The 14,323-nt window shown below is 36.2% G+C and overlaps 2 protein-coding genes across 5 annotated transcripts; both read left to right on the top strand.

Annotated features, from left to right (window-relative positions):
* The first annotated feature begins 643 nt into the window (after positions 1-643).
* Positions 644-2,864, top strand: LOC135945701 (uncharacterized). 4 transcript variants are annotated; one of them, XR_010575456.1, is made up of 4 exons: positions 644-833; positions 899-1,043; positions 1,754-2,007; positions 2,271-2,864. XR_010575456.1 is itself a non-coding variant. In XM_065493539.1 (3 exons), exons 1-3 carry the CDS (start codon positions 803-805, stop codon positions 2,490-2,492), a joined length of 507 nt encoding a protein of 168 aa, XP_065349611.1. In that variant the 5' UTR covers positions 646-802; the 3' UTR covers positions 2,493-2,864. The 4 variants fall into 4 exon arrangements, 1 of the variants encoding a protein (XP_065349611.1); XR_010575455.1 differs by having other exon boundaries at positions 899-1,047; XR_010575454.1 differs by having other exon boundaries at positions 899-2,007.
* A 3,002-nt stretch (positions 2,865-5,866) lies between these two features.
* On the top strand, positions 5,867-9,074 carry LOC135946962 (uncharacterized). The gene is made up of 2 exons (XM_065495466.1): positions 5,867-6,273; positions 8,542-9,074. Exons 1-2 carry the CDS (start codon positions 5,910-5,912, stop codon positions 8,880-8,882), a joined length of 705 nt encoding a protein of 234 aa, XP_065351538.1. The 5' UTR covers positions 5,867-5,909; the 3' UTR covers positions 8,883-9,074.
* Positions 9,075-14,323: the final 5,249 nt, after the last annotated feature.

Genomic DNA, 14,323 nt, shown 5'->3' with positions numbered 1-14,323 from the left:
AAGTCGACATCAAGGGTCAATTAATGAGCTCTGTGACCTGAACTAACTACTATATTTGAGTGTTTCCCCTCCTCCGTTCTCTTTTGTAAGATAGTGCAAAATGTCTAATTTCTATAAAAAAACGCTGGCCAGTAGATCACAATATTGAGACAAGAACAGAGCTAAAATGAAAACCTGGCTGTTGTTTGCTGTGGCTGCGGCAGCCGCTATCAGCATCGATTGTGCCAATTTGGACAGTTTCATGATGAAATTACCGCCTGCCAACCATCTCACGAAAAGATTTATTTCCAGCAAATATGAAGTTGCAGAAAGCAAAGGTATTTATTTTACGTATTTGCTAGTTTATTCAAATTTCAATGACCACACTAGAGGTGAAAGTTTTCATCATAAATACCATAAACGAATTGAGCGTGCATAGTGGAATATATTTTTAGTATTCATCACCCTTTAATTAGGTTTTTATTCCACGAGATCGTACTTTATTAAATAAGCAGCAAAATAAAACATTAAAACTGTTGCATAAAGGGGAGCAGAAATAAGTAAAAATAACAAAATTCGATTTTTAAATATTTGTAAAAAATCACAGGGTAGAGCGTAGGTTGTTGGCTTTGTCAGATACGAGTCATTGTTACGTTGGCAACAATGTGTCAAATCACAATAATCCACCTGAACCTGAGTTTGGCCTGAAAATCTATTGCGAAAACAATACATATCGCATTTTGTTGCTGCTTAATTAAAAATCAAGCCAAAGTTAGTGAACAATGTCTGATGCTGTTGTGAATATAAATGGGAATGTGTGGAAATGGAACCATTCGATTGCGAACTTTCAGCAGGTAACACCTTTTAAGTTTGATACAATAGAGCTGTTTAATTTTGCTTTTTGCTCTCTATTTTTTAGAATATGCCTCTGACAAGGCCAAAAGAAGAAATTCTGGATAAATTCGTGTACAAAACTGACTCTGTGTAATCTGAGAGGGATCGTGCTGGATATAGCGCACTTATAGTCGATCTCCTCCGTCACATTTAATTCATCTGCTACAACTGTGGGTTTGTGATCACAAAACATTCACATTAAATTTTAAAAATAATTTTGACTTTTTAAAACAGTGACAGCAAGCTACAAAATCAATGAAGCTTAGAAAAAAGACACTTAATTGTCACGATAAAATATCTAGAAATACACATATACAACGTGGTATGTTCTCATTTCTCAATCAAAGAATTGAACATTTGGCGCTATTAGTATATTTAAAAAACAATTAACTTCACGGGATACAAAAAATTTAAGACAATATAAGGTGCGCTGAAAATTAGTTGAGAGCGACAACCTCAATGATCTCACATTATTTTACCAGTAAAATATAAGGATTTAATTAAAGCTAAATATTGCCGCACTCTAGCAAGAAACATCCACTAGAAAAAATTACTGAAATAATTCACATCGATTAAATAGCAAAATGTTTATGTTGCAGTACATGATAAGCTCTCTACAGTACAAGGCTCAACGTAAAAGAATCAAACTATAATGAACCAATGTAGGCAGTATGGCTGTTATCAACTTTAAAGAAATAAATTAAAATCTCATCTGAAAATCAATGAAAGTCAGCTATAGTGGCATGTTTTCCGGCTCATAAAAATAAATTTGAGCTGCTATTCAAAATCCATATGTGCTTGTTATATTTTAAATCATCTTGTCTAGATATAATTCATTAAAATTGAATATCTGAACAATACATGATAATTTTGTGCTCAGGTCGATTCTTCAACCTGCTGCTGTGGCCTCTGAAGCGAGTTTGGCGCACATTTGTGCTCCGTCAGGTGGTGCCTGCGCTGTTGGGCGCTAAGGTGGCCGTCCTTTGGCCCACTTTATTTGTCCTGGTCGGCCTTCTCGAGAGTGCCCTGGCAGGCCTGCTCTTCTTCTACTTCCTCTTCTCCTCGGCCGTCTCCCTGCCCACCGCATCGCCCAAAATCGACCTTGTATCACCTCTCAAACCACAACCCCCCTTGGTTCGTTTCATTTGTTAATTTCATTGCCTCAATTTTTATTCGTTTGTTTACTGTGTCTACTTTAAATTGGTCTTAGTAACATTTTTAATAAATTATTATGAGACTTTCTATAGGTGTCTAATCATTAAATTTACGCAAATAGTAAAAATTGCTCTTTAGAAAAGACCTATTTTTAATACATTTTTTACATCTTTATCTGTTACCTTTTGATGATATATTTCTAATGTAATAATAACAATAAATCTATTATGGTTTTACTTCAGGCGCAGTATTGGTGGTATGAGCAACCAACAGCGGAGCCATACAGGACGATTTCACATGAGGACGTGGAATTAATGAAGTCAACGCAGAGTAGTCCATTTCTGCAAAATGACACGGAATATGAGTCATCCGTTCACGCAGTGGAGGAAAAGAGCAACGATAGTTGGTCGTTCAAGACTAACGACAACCCTCAAGTCACTTACTACTCAGCTTATACCAACTAGAAGAGGGGAAAATAACTATTTAAATGTGCATTACATTTGTGAAATTTTTTTATTTTTTGTTACGAGAAAAGTGTTTTTTTAGTTATAAGCGCAATCCAAACCGTTTTACCTTAAATATTTAAACGCCAAAATAAGTTTATTTATGAAAATAGTCTCCAGGATTTTTTTTAATGAAACATTTGTTTGTTCAATCTATAGCCGGCACAGAAGATGTATTAAAATTTCATAATGATAACCAAGCTTCAATGCAAGAGCTATAAACCGACTCTTACTAGTGTAGTGTTGAAATTAAATTAACTAATAAAGCAAGTAAAATACAAAATACATGTATTAATTTGAAATTAAGCAATAAAACATATACTGCACTGATACCATTTCGTATTTTAAATATTTCTATCACCGATCAAGTGACCCCATTAAAACATAAAAATTATCACCTAATATTCTAAGCACGATTAAATTCATTGAACATTCAAAAGTAAGTCGTCAACAAACAGCTCCTACAGGCGTTGCTTTCCGGAGCAAAAAGTATTGCCTAGATTTTTTCCTAGCACCTGTTGGCACCGCTGGCCTGATATGAAAATAAATCGGTTGTCAAAGAAGCAGAACTAATCAACGCCTACATGTGCTTTCTTGCTTGCGCTAGCTCTCTTTTTACTTATGTGTGCATCTGTGAACAATGACTAACGAGAACGTGCATCACAACAATATGTATCGCACGACTATGAAAAGCCTCGTTTTTCTCGCCGGAAGTATGCAAATAAATGTAGTATGCAAAGTGATGATATTTCATGCACACGGTCACGTGGATAATAACACAGCAGCACCCACCTTAAATGTTTTTATTGCATGTGGGACATCCACGTATTTTCTTGGATAACTAACTCTCAGCAACTAGAAAATCTAGAAAATGAATAATTAAAAAAAATTGATAGTATCCAAATAAGATCTATATATTTTTAATTGTCATAAAAGTTTTATTTTTGTTATTTTGGTATCCAGATAGCAGCAAAACTCTCTGGAAAATAAAAAATAAATTTTTTGTGAAAAGTTTAAAAATGTCACATTTCTGATTATTTTTTAATACGAGACATGCAATAATTTTTTATGTGCCACTGTGTCAGCGGCGATTTTTTGGTGTCCGTTTCGTTTCGTTCCTCTTTTTTCTGCACGCATATACATTATTCGGATGTGTATAATTTCCCGATTGTCCGCGCCGAGAGGACCGTACGTTTTTGTGCTGAACGAAAGAAAACTACCGCTACGCGCAAAAAGTCGAGCGACTGCTTTTTGGTCCAGCGCGCAGCAAATAATGGAAATTATTATTATTTCATTACGGAATGGCTCGGCGGCCGGAAGAATGGACTAGACCGCAGCTGACAGTAAAATCAAGTGTGGAATAAACAACACGCGAACGCGCTAACTCAACCTCGACTCTCCAGCCTTCTTTTCGTCGTCAATTGAAGAGCATATACTTTTTGCTTAATAAATGAGATGGATAAGATTCTGGTTTCTTGCTAGCAGCTTTTATGTTTAGAGAGAGCTGTAAAATTCAGTCAATGAAAATATTTTGCTTTAAAATCAATATATATAAGCACCAAATTAATAAATATAATTATAAAATAATAAAATTATGCTTAACTTGTAATAACCTTAAGTGGCTGTTGCACCACATGAAACATTTTTAAACTTTGATGTTTATTTCCTGAAATTTTTAATTTTGTTGGAAAAGTACTGCTGATTGAGCCCGTTGGCTCGCATTGTTAAGGTACTCTCAGGAGTGTCAAAGCAATGAGAGGTATTTGAGCAGTTCGGAGATCTAATACTGGCTACCCAATGTCAGAAATGGCAAAAAGTGGTTAGTTTAGTGACTCCAAATGCTCAAATTGATCAACGGGCTGGGAGGCGCACCGGCGCCAACTCGCTACTTGCTGGTTTGCACCTTTCCAGCATGCGTGATTTGGCTTCACGGGACAAATTAAATGTCTAGCGTTTCAATGCAGTCCTCGGTGCGGAGGCAAGTGGCCCTTGAGTGGGCTGGGTCCCTGTGCGGCCTGGTGCGCCCATGTTATCCGTTCGCGGTGTTATTGGGACCCGGGTTTCAGCATTCATGCTAGTGCAGTGCGCGCCCTTCCCGGTCCTCCGGTCCTCGGACAGGGATAAAAAGAGCAAAAACAAAAAACAAAAAAAAAAAGAGGCAAAAACAGCCTCTGTACAATATGAAAGAGTGTTGTTTATTATTTTCCTCTCAGATCTTTCACTATTAGCTGAACATCCTGAATTCATTACCGGACAGAGTTAAGCCATTCGTTTACGTTAAATTGAAAATATATTGCTAGTGATCTTAAAATTAGGATCTATACATCCTCTGAGATTTTGTCGGATGAAGGATTTTATCAATAAAAATTCATGAAATGGTGAAAATAAAACGGACTTCACCATCGTATTATTTTGTAACATGGAAGAACCAACCTTGAGCGTTGATCGAAATCTTAATTAGGATAAAAGTAACCGCTTGGCAGTTTCGTCTACAAAAATATTTTCATGTTTATTTCATTTTTTTTTAATAGTTCAACAGCTAAAAGTAACTTGAACTATCGAAACTGTAAATATTTTTCTGGCTAATCAAACGCCAAAAATGCAGAATATTTCCATAAAACTTCACCACCGTTGTGCGTTCGATTAAATATTTTGTTGCTCAACTAGCTCTGACGGCAAGCTGGATCTTTGCTATATTTTATGAAAATTAACAAGTTTTGCTCCAAATATAAAAATGATTATTATTTACTCGCAAAAAAATCTGATTGGAGATGATCGGAGCAAAAAATAATGAGTCATATATATATGGGGGTTCATATACAAAATTAAGGAATATCAAAGAACATTAATGCCGTTTATAGGATTCTGGAAATTGATATGACTTTTGCCAACCTATACTCGCATTGTCAGATACAGTTTTGAGGAAGATTTTAGATGAGATTTAAATTGAAGAAAATATTGAAACTTGGAGTGACAGTTCATAATTTAAAGACAGTGATGAAATAAGCTCCTCTGTAAAATAAACGAAAATTCCAGTTAAGAAGAGCATACAAACCTATTACCGTCAGCAATGAACGGTGTGTGTGTCAGAACAGAAGAATGCACATTTCTGTTGCCGCTGAACAAGAGGCAAATAATGAAAATGGCAATTACCGATATGAGGAGTGAGATTAATGGAAGAAATTTAGAAAAACTAGACCATAACTCGATTAGCACACATGGACGTGTTGGGTGGCAGGTGGTGCAGGCCGTTGTTGTCCTGCAGCCGGCGCAGCGCGACGCACTCGATTGTGCAGACAGGCGCCGCCTCCACTTTATATAAATGGCTGGCGGCGCGGCAAGTGTCGTCAGAAGAAGCCGCGATCGCACCGCAGCAAAATGCACTCCCCGTCCGTCCTTGTGCTGTTCACCGCCGCCGCCTTCATGCAGGCTGGGGCCTTCGAGGCCCCCGGAGGCCTCGCTGAGGCGGTTGTCGGCCTGGTCAGGGGCTGCGATGGTCCCGGGGCCGTCACCTGCCTCCAGGGCCGCGCCGTCGACGCCCTCAGCGCCAACCTGGACAAGGATGTCAGCCTCGGCGACTTCGTCGTCCTGTCGGCGCCACCCGCCGACGAGAATAGGACCTCGAGGACGATGAGGAACAAGCCGACCTCAGACCTGCTTACCATGCTGTCCGAATTCCTCGCGTCCAGGACCCTCCAGGTGCGCTTGCCCAAGCAGCTCATCCCCAAGAATCTGGAGGAAGGTGAGACTTTTTTGGAGAGCTGAATCATCTTTTTCAGGGGTGTTTAATTAGAGGATAATGTCTGGCTGAGTTAATTCCATTGTTTTATTCAAATCATAATGCCGAATAAAATTACTTATTTCCAAGAATTTTACCAAAGGAAAACTGACGTAAATATATATAAAGAATCTATAGAGTTTTCCGTGCTAAAAACGGGCGGTAAAAGAAACAATAATTAATCTAATCAATTTTAAAAATGTAATTTTGTACTTTAAACCCTTGTAGACATTTAACTGTCGGTAATGGTCAATAATTTCATCACAAGAAGAAGTTTTAACAAAAGGTCAATGCCAACTATTTGATTTTCATACCTAATGGTGAAGAAAGTTTAGGGCACCTTCAATCTTACAATTTTAACAATTTGTTCACTTAATTATATCATAAAATCCTGTTTGTTCCCAACAAAATTGCCAACTTCATCAAGTGCAAAATCAGTTTTAACTTATAATGAGACTAGAAAATTAGTACTATAACAATTATTTATTAGCTACAATTTATAAAATTATGATCTTGTCCACACATTAGCGAACTGGTTTAATTTATAAATGATTTTGATAAAGTTAAAAAACGGGCGAAGTAAATCTCTAAATCAATTTTGTAACGTTTGAATATCTCTGTTAATCGAGATTCGTTCGCGGTTTTATTTTATCAGTTGCTCACAATTAGAGAAAAATTCCGTTGACTTAAAGACTATATAACATATACAACAAATTTAAGATAAATAAAACTAAAACTAAATATAATGTTAAAAACATTAAATACAAATAAAAATAAGAATTGAAGTTATTATTTATTTATGTTTTTAATTAAAAACTATAAATAAACTATTTATAATTTTATATAATTTTACTACTTTTAAATATATTTTTTATTTAAATTTATTTCTGTGTGATTATACTTAAATTTTATTTTTAATTATAGATATAATTTTTTAAATTAAGTCCAGCTTTACAACGTTGTAAAATTGATACATTTAAACTCAATGATCTGTTGACTAACTTAGTAGGAATTAGTAACAATTTTAGTTCTCTCAGCATTACAATATTTAATTCTTTAAAAACGTTATTTACACTCAAGACTACAGTCTGGCCACTGTGTGGCTTGTCGAGCATTTATTTTTTCCAGAGTGGCGTCCCGTTTTAAATTTTTCTTCCCATTTGTACTGCTTCCGCGGCGTCATGCAAAGAAAGCAGGCAAATTACTAGTTTGTGACGCAGTGCACAGACGGCAAGCAAATCTAGTGCGTTTGCTGCTCTTTTGTGTCAAAAGTTTGTTTGTTCGGCGGCTCGCTGAAGCGCGAACGCATCTTTTAATAATAATGAGAATGAGCAGCCAGCCAGCCAGGCATAGAGTAGCACGGTTTCGCTTGGCTGCTTATTTAGCGCCTGCCGATCTATCGCCTGCAACCTGCCACACCACCCACTCCTGCCGGTTGCATACCCTGCAGACTTGGCTTGAGTGCATTCACTACATATTTGGACACAGGCATTATAAGTGATAAATTGGTCAAACTTTTTAAATATTATGTTTTCTTATTAAAAAAACCAAGCATTTTTTTTGTAAAATGAGGATAATAATTAAAGAAAAATAATTCCTGCATTCCTTGTTGAAAAGTTTCGGTTTTTATTTATGTTAACTAGTTTTGGCTGTAATCCGCAGCCCTATATTTCATTAAAAAAATTAAAATCCTGCAGTTGACAGCCAAAGCTGAGAGGCATAATTAAAAAGGAATACTTTCCAACGAGGAATGTCAAAATGTTTCTTTCATTAATGAATCCTCGAGTGCGACCTTCAATGAAGAATAATTAAATTTGACATTTTAACATTTCAATATTTTATCTGCTATTTTGTTGAATCCCAAGTTAATATTTTTCAGAATTAGTTGCACAGACTCCAAACACAAACTGAGCTGTATTGCTCCCTCTTTCTATATTTACTTTACTTATTTTTAAAATGTGTTTAGTTTGAAATTAGGAAGTATCAAGTTAAACATTAATTGAAATTGCTGTACAGTTTTATTCAACCTTACACGATGAGCAAATAACGAAGAATAATAAACTTCAGAAATATAGAAAAATTTATAAATTTCATAGGGGCCCGGTTATTCCAATGAAAGCATATTTTTTGAATTTTTTAATTGAAATAACGTCAAAGGATATCTTTTAGACATTTTATACATTTAAGAATTGTTTAAAGAAATGAAACTAACTCAAAATTCTTTGTCAACAGCTCGCGGCAAGCTGAAAAAGATGGGCGGCACCCTGTTGGCCGGTCTGATGATGATGAAGGGCACCCTGGGCGCTCTGGCATTCGGCGCCCTGGCCATGATCGCGGGCAAGGCGCTGCTGCTCTCCGTAATGGCGCTGACCCTGGCCCTGATCTCGGCGCTGAAGAAGGTCAGCCACGGACACAGCGACCACCGCCGCTCTGGCCGCAGGGCCGACGACCAGGACGACGGCAGCGAGTGGGTCGGCGCGGCCACCGTGGCCACGGACAACAAGGCGGCTGTGGCCGCCTCTGCCCACTACATGGCCTACCGAAACCAACAGCCCTACCAATACAAGTCATGAGGACCAAGAGATGATTTAATTTATTTATTTATTGTTTAAATTTGTAAGTGCTCAAACCAAATCCAAGTGAATTCTTTATTAATTTATTGCATTTCCTTCTCAAAACTTTCATTCTCGTCATCTTCTCCACTCTGTACAAACCTGTGACAGACTTTGTTGTGAGTCATAATTAAATAAACGTGCTTTAAACCATTTTCCTGCTTATTAATGGTATGCAAACTTCTATTAATTATTCACATGTGAAGGTGGAGAAAGCAAGTCATTGTCCATTCAGCGTCTTCGTCACTTTTGATTGTTGTTTACACTTGTCTCGAAGTGCATTCAGGCGCGTATATCACAAAAGCGAGACTCGTGTGCCATTGACTGAGAAATTTTCGTTTCACGCACTACTAATTGAATTGAGCTGCCGAGCGCACAAAGGAAACGAGAAGGAAGAAATTCAATAAACGAGTGTGTCGCTGCTTGATTCGCTCTACATTACCACTTTTATATTGAGGAAGTGACATACACGCTTACAACGTGCCTAATCAAAACATCGTAAAACACACAATCCGTTGTGAGCAAAAATCGTCAGGTGCCGTTAAGAGAGTAAAAAATATATTTATCCAAATAAAAATAAATGCAACTGCACATTCAGGAAACTATTCGAAAACTGAAAAAATCTAAATGTAGCTGTTAATGAGAATGGGGGAAATTATAATAATATTTAGCAAAAACAGATTAAAATTAGTGACTTACATTTCCAATGGACATTGACTTGTTTTGAAAATTAAGTAGTGTTGATCGAAGGCCCGTAAGGCTGAAACAATGAGCTGTACAGTAAGTGAACTTGTGATTAATCTCTCTTTTTTAGACCCCCATAAGACCTAAGTCATTAAGATAAGTACAGAAAATAAAAGCTATCTCGAAATTTTGAAAGTTTTTGCCCTATATAACAAAAGGTGTTTTAATAAAACGTGTAATGATTTGTAAAATTTTACAATTTTGCTAGTTCAAAGGAACACATTTTAAAATTTATGTTTGCTTTGAAGAAATTAAAGCTCAATGAAAATTATAAAACAAAATTCAATGAGAGTAATTTTTAGATCACAAAAAACGAAACAGCTATTGTTTGAAAGCGTGTGAAATTATAATGTTTAACTATTTTTTTTTACTTTCCATTCCATGATTACCTATTGCCATCGGAACAGCCATTCTAAAATAAAATCTTATTTATAAATCATCAAACGTCATAAGTCTCACGAGAGCATATTGCGTTTTTTTATGTTAACTGTTTATTTGCCATTTGCCTTAACAATAAGAGGCGAGTGGGGCAGCGACAGAGAGGATTGAGGCTGTCGCGAGAAGAGGCACAAGCAAATATTTGACATGTAACAGTATCGTTCGACGTCGTGTGTCTTAATCCGTACTCCGAAGCTCAATTCCATTGGCGACTCTTGCTCTTCTATAATGGCTATTTTCCCCAAAAAACCTATTCGCGCTAACGGCGAGTACATAGGAATCTCCGAAATTGGGCCATTCTAATTTGCCGCAATTAAATGTTCTCAGAAGATACTCCAATTATTAAAACTGTAACAAATTGAGCAGAGGCGATATCCATGATTTTTTCGCGCAATGGCATTAGTTTCAATGTAAATTATCCCTAAATGGCTCTATTCTTTTTGGATCTAATGCAAGATGAGTGGCTATGAAAGTAAACAGTCGAGAAGCAAATTTTCTCGCACTGTACATTTAGCTGTGTAAAGCCAGTAAGATAATATTTCAGGATTTTGAAATAAAAATGAGGAACCATAAATCCCTAAGATCCATAGGGTTATTTTGTAGTTTAACTAAGGTTGCCTCTACCTTCTGCTGTCCAGTCTTAGAAGATGTAAAATTATTATCAACGACATTTTTCATCGTATTTTTTTTATTAATAATGAAATTTTTGTAGTACCTAAAAAAAGAAACGTTCTGTTTTTTGTCAACGTCGATTTGTGAAAACCACAGGTTGGCTTTGCACTCGGTTTTTCTTTCAGATTGATTCCATTTTTAACAAGCAATATCTGTGCTAGTGGGTAAAAAATCTTTCACGTTTTAATGTGGATTGATAAAGGAGAGAACAAGCTTATCTATCCTTAGATTGATATAGGGCAACAATTGAAAATAATTTGAATTGTTGACTACCTTTAGCAGTTGATAATTTTTTTTTATAATGTTCAACTTTTAAAAGAGGACCTTGAAACTATTAAATTTCAAAATTTACCAATTTTCTTCAAAATCAGCAGTGCTTTGACCATACGTATTTTCATGGAAGTGTTTGATCTGGTCGAAATGTATCCAAAGGTTCATGACTCATGACACTTTTTGGTGAAACTTTTTGTTGTGATTTAAAAAAAGATTTTAGGTAGGGAGACAGTCCTACCTCCTATGAAATCTTAGTGGTTGGTTTAAACATTAGCAACAAGGATTTTCCGGGTGTTGCTCCTGAATATTTCTTTGTCCCTCTTTTCTGCAACATAAGATTAATTTCCTCGGACTCACAGAATGAAATAACTCCAATAACTTTTTCTTTTAATTTCTCTCATCTCGACACTCTGTCTCGACTTACATCAGCCATCCAGCCAGCCAGATGAACTGACTGAGAAAATGTGAAAAGGCATCGACGGCGAGAGCAAAACGGGAGCAGAGGAGGAGGAAGCAGCCAAAATCGCGTCTGGCGCTTTTCATTGAGAAAAGCTGCGGCGATTCACTTTCTCCTCATTTCTTATTGCCGGCGAGAGATGCTGTGCGTGCGTGTGTGTAACCTAAATAGCGAAACGCGCAGATTACGCACAAAAAATATGCACGCGGCTGGCTGGCTGCTTTCGTCCGGCGAGGCAGAAGATGCGAGTGCGAGTGCCCGAGAGGCAATCAAGACACGTAGATTGTGTGTCGCCGTTCAATTAGCGGCCAACGAGAGCCAATTAGTCCGGCTTGATTCCTTCCCGTCCGCATTTTTGCGCCTCTTCTGCCTCAACTTTCTTCGTCTCCTCGGAGCACTTGCACTCGTAAAAGCGTCCGACGACATCGCAAGTGACGGCAAGAAGCCAAATGAAGAATATTTCAGGAGCGGCTACATTACCTTATCCAGCGGTTCTATATTTTTATTTCTCGTTTCCACCAGACATCAGTCTGATTTAGTACAAAAAATTGGATACTGGGAGTTAGTTTACAATATGAACTAAAGGCTCCCTTACGGTGAGCTTTTGTTGGCACTTACAATTAGGAGTTTGAAAATGCTTTTGTTGGTGTTTTACTGTCGGTGATCGCTAAATTACATATTTAACCCACAAGCAGTATTTTCTCAACAACCTACTCAAACAAAATGTTTTGCTTACGAAATATTCCACCATCAGGACATCAGGAGGCCTTTAAAATTACGACACACATTTAAAGATGTAACGATGTAAAGCTTTAAATAAGTTTTTAAAGAAATGTCCAGAGCAGCAAGTGAAATTTGGTAACTAAGTAAAAAGGAAACTTAATCAGTTCTCAGTTGAGATACAGTTTTGTGAAAAAAATCCAATGCAAAAATTTAAAATCTTATTTTGATGTTTAAAATTGTCCATAGTTTGAATCATGACATAAAATCGTTTATATATGAAATACGATATAAGTTTTTCTGTTACTTGATTTCAAAATCTTTTGCATTTTTTAAAACTTTCCCAAAACATTAAAATAGATGAATAAAAAAATTTTGACCACTGAACTCGATTTACACCCCCACAGGATTAAAAATGTATTTGACGAATGTGCGTGTAAAAAATAAAATTTTGATTTTTGATTTTGTTGTGTTTGAACCGATTAAGTTTAGTTTAGCCTTTTACACGATGGGACAGTAAAATATTTGAAAAGGTCAAAATGTGGGCCAAGCAAAGCTATAAAAAAGGATAGCAGAATAAATTAAATCTAAGGCGGGCGCCTTTGCATTTCATCTTTATCGGTCGTAAAATACAAAATGATATCGCATTTCATCCGTTAGATTCATAGACAATCGGACAATGAAACAATCAAGATAAGAGAAGTGCAACTTACTCCCATGATTCACGAGCAATTTCGAGACTTGCCGTTTGCTTTAGCGCAACCTCTCGGGTCGGGGAAACAACGCGATGTGCATAAAATGAGTTTCTGGAGAAAAAGGAGCTCCACGGGCCGTGCCCCCGGCACGGTTAATTAGGAGGAGTCGATGGAATTTGGACCACGAGGACGCGAACGGTGAAACGTTGGCGATATTCGCACCAGCGGCTGAGAATGGCGTTTCCGAACCGCAAAATGACGTAATACATAAATACTTCACGTGGGAAGATAAGAATTAATGCTTGCACATGTGTAGGAATCACGTTCTTTTATAGAATCGAAATTGAAAAGTTTTTTGACGAACGATACAATATAAAAGTGATGAATTTATATTAAAATTATTTTTGAGCTAATAGGAAATAATAATGTTAGACTTTGTTTAGCATGATATATTTTAGAATCATGATTTGAGAAGCAAACGAGTTTTGAAAATGCCAAAAGGTCTAATTTTTAAAAAGAAATATTTTTGACACAATGTTAACGCGTTAAAATAATTTAAATTGTTTAATTGCTGATTACGTCGACGCAGCACATTAACTCGTTAAACGGTTTTAAACAGTTACATGCGATTCCAAGGTTGGTTTTAATTACTTAATTTGACATGATTCATGCTTATTATATTACTTGATAAAAGGATGCAGTCAATACAACTTGTACGTAAGAGGCAGAGGAAGAAGGAAAATAATTTAGCACCTTCCAAATTTTGCACAAATATTGACTCATAAATATTTAAAACATAAAAATAATTGATTGATTTCGACATAATTTAAGTGGACTGATACATTGCAAAAATAGGAGATATATCTCAACCATGTGGAATAATAGATTCAAGGCCAACAACGATTAAATTTCTGAATTTGCCATACATTTTTTTAAAAAAAATTAACAATTTGTCGATAATTTTTAGCTTTAGATTCCTATTTCCTTTCGTTGCGATATCTATTCAACGGTGATTTTATTTTCAATAAGGAGAGAGTTCTCACCACTTAATTAACTTGCATAATTTGAACTTAATTTTCTCAGGAATTTATGCCAATCTAGGAAAATTTTGATTCTTTTATTCCTATTTTTAGAGAGTATTTCAAGTAAAGAAAAATTTATTTAAGAATATATAGAATACCACATACTCAAGGCCTGAATTGCATGATTTGTGGCCATTTTTTTAAATTTAATACTTGGATTGTAGCTGTCAGAACAGCTCGTCTGATTTTCAAATGTAATTTTTACCGTTAATTATTATTTAAAATTAGTAACAATCGTGCAATCTAAGGTGCATTAAAATGGCTCTGAAGTAAGAATAGAGTATTTCTACTTGCCTTACTTTTAAAGGAATAATTAGAAGT

This window comes from Cloeon dipterum, chromosome X (assembly GCF_949628265.1).
Source record: "Cloeon dipterum chromosome X, ieCloDipt1.1, whole genome shotgun sequence".
NCBI classification, from domain to species: Eukaryota; Metazoa; Arthropoda; class Insecta; order Ephemeroptera; family Baetidae; genus Cloeon; species Cloeon dipterum.
This window is presented reverse-complemented; position numbering and strand designations above follow the sequence as displayed.

Coding starts and splice junctions, on each gene's coding strand:
- LOC135946962 (XM_065495466.1), top strand. CDS start 5,910: ATGCACTCCCCGTCCGTCCTTGTGCTGTTCACCGCCGCCGCCTTCATG. Junction 6,274..8,541: donor CCCCAAGAATCTGGAGGAAG/GTGAGACTTTTT, acceptor CTTTGTCAACAG/CTCGCGGCAAGCTGAAAAAG.
- LOC135945701 (XM_065493539.1), top strand. CDS start 803: ATGGAACCATTCGATTGCGAACTTTCAGCAG. Junction 834..1,753: donor CGATTGCGAACTTTCAGCAG/GTAACACCTTTT, acceptor TTTTGTGCTCAG/GTCGATTCTTCAACCTGCTG. Junction 2,008..2,270: donor TCAAACCACAACCCCCCTTG/GTTCGTTTCATT, acceptor GTTTTACTTCAG/GCGCAGTATTGGTGGTATGA.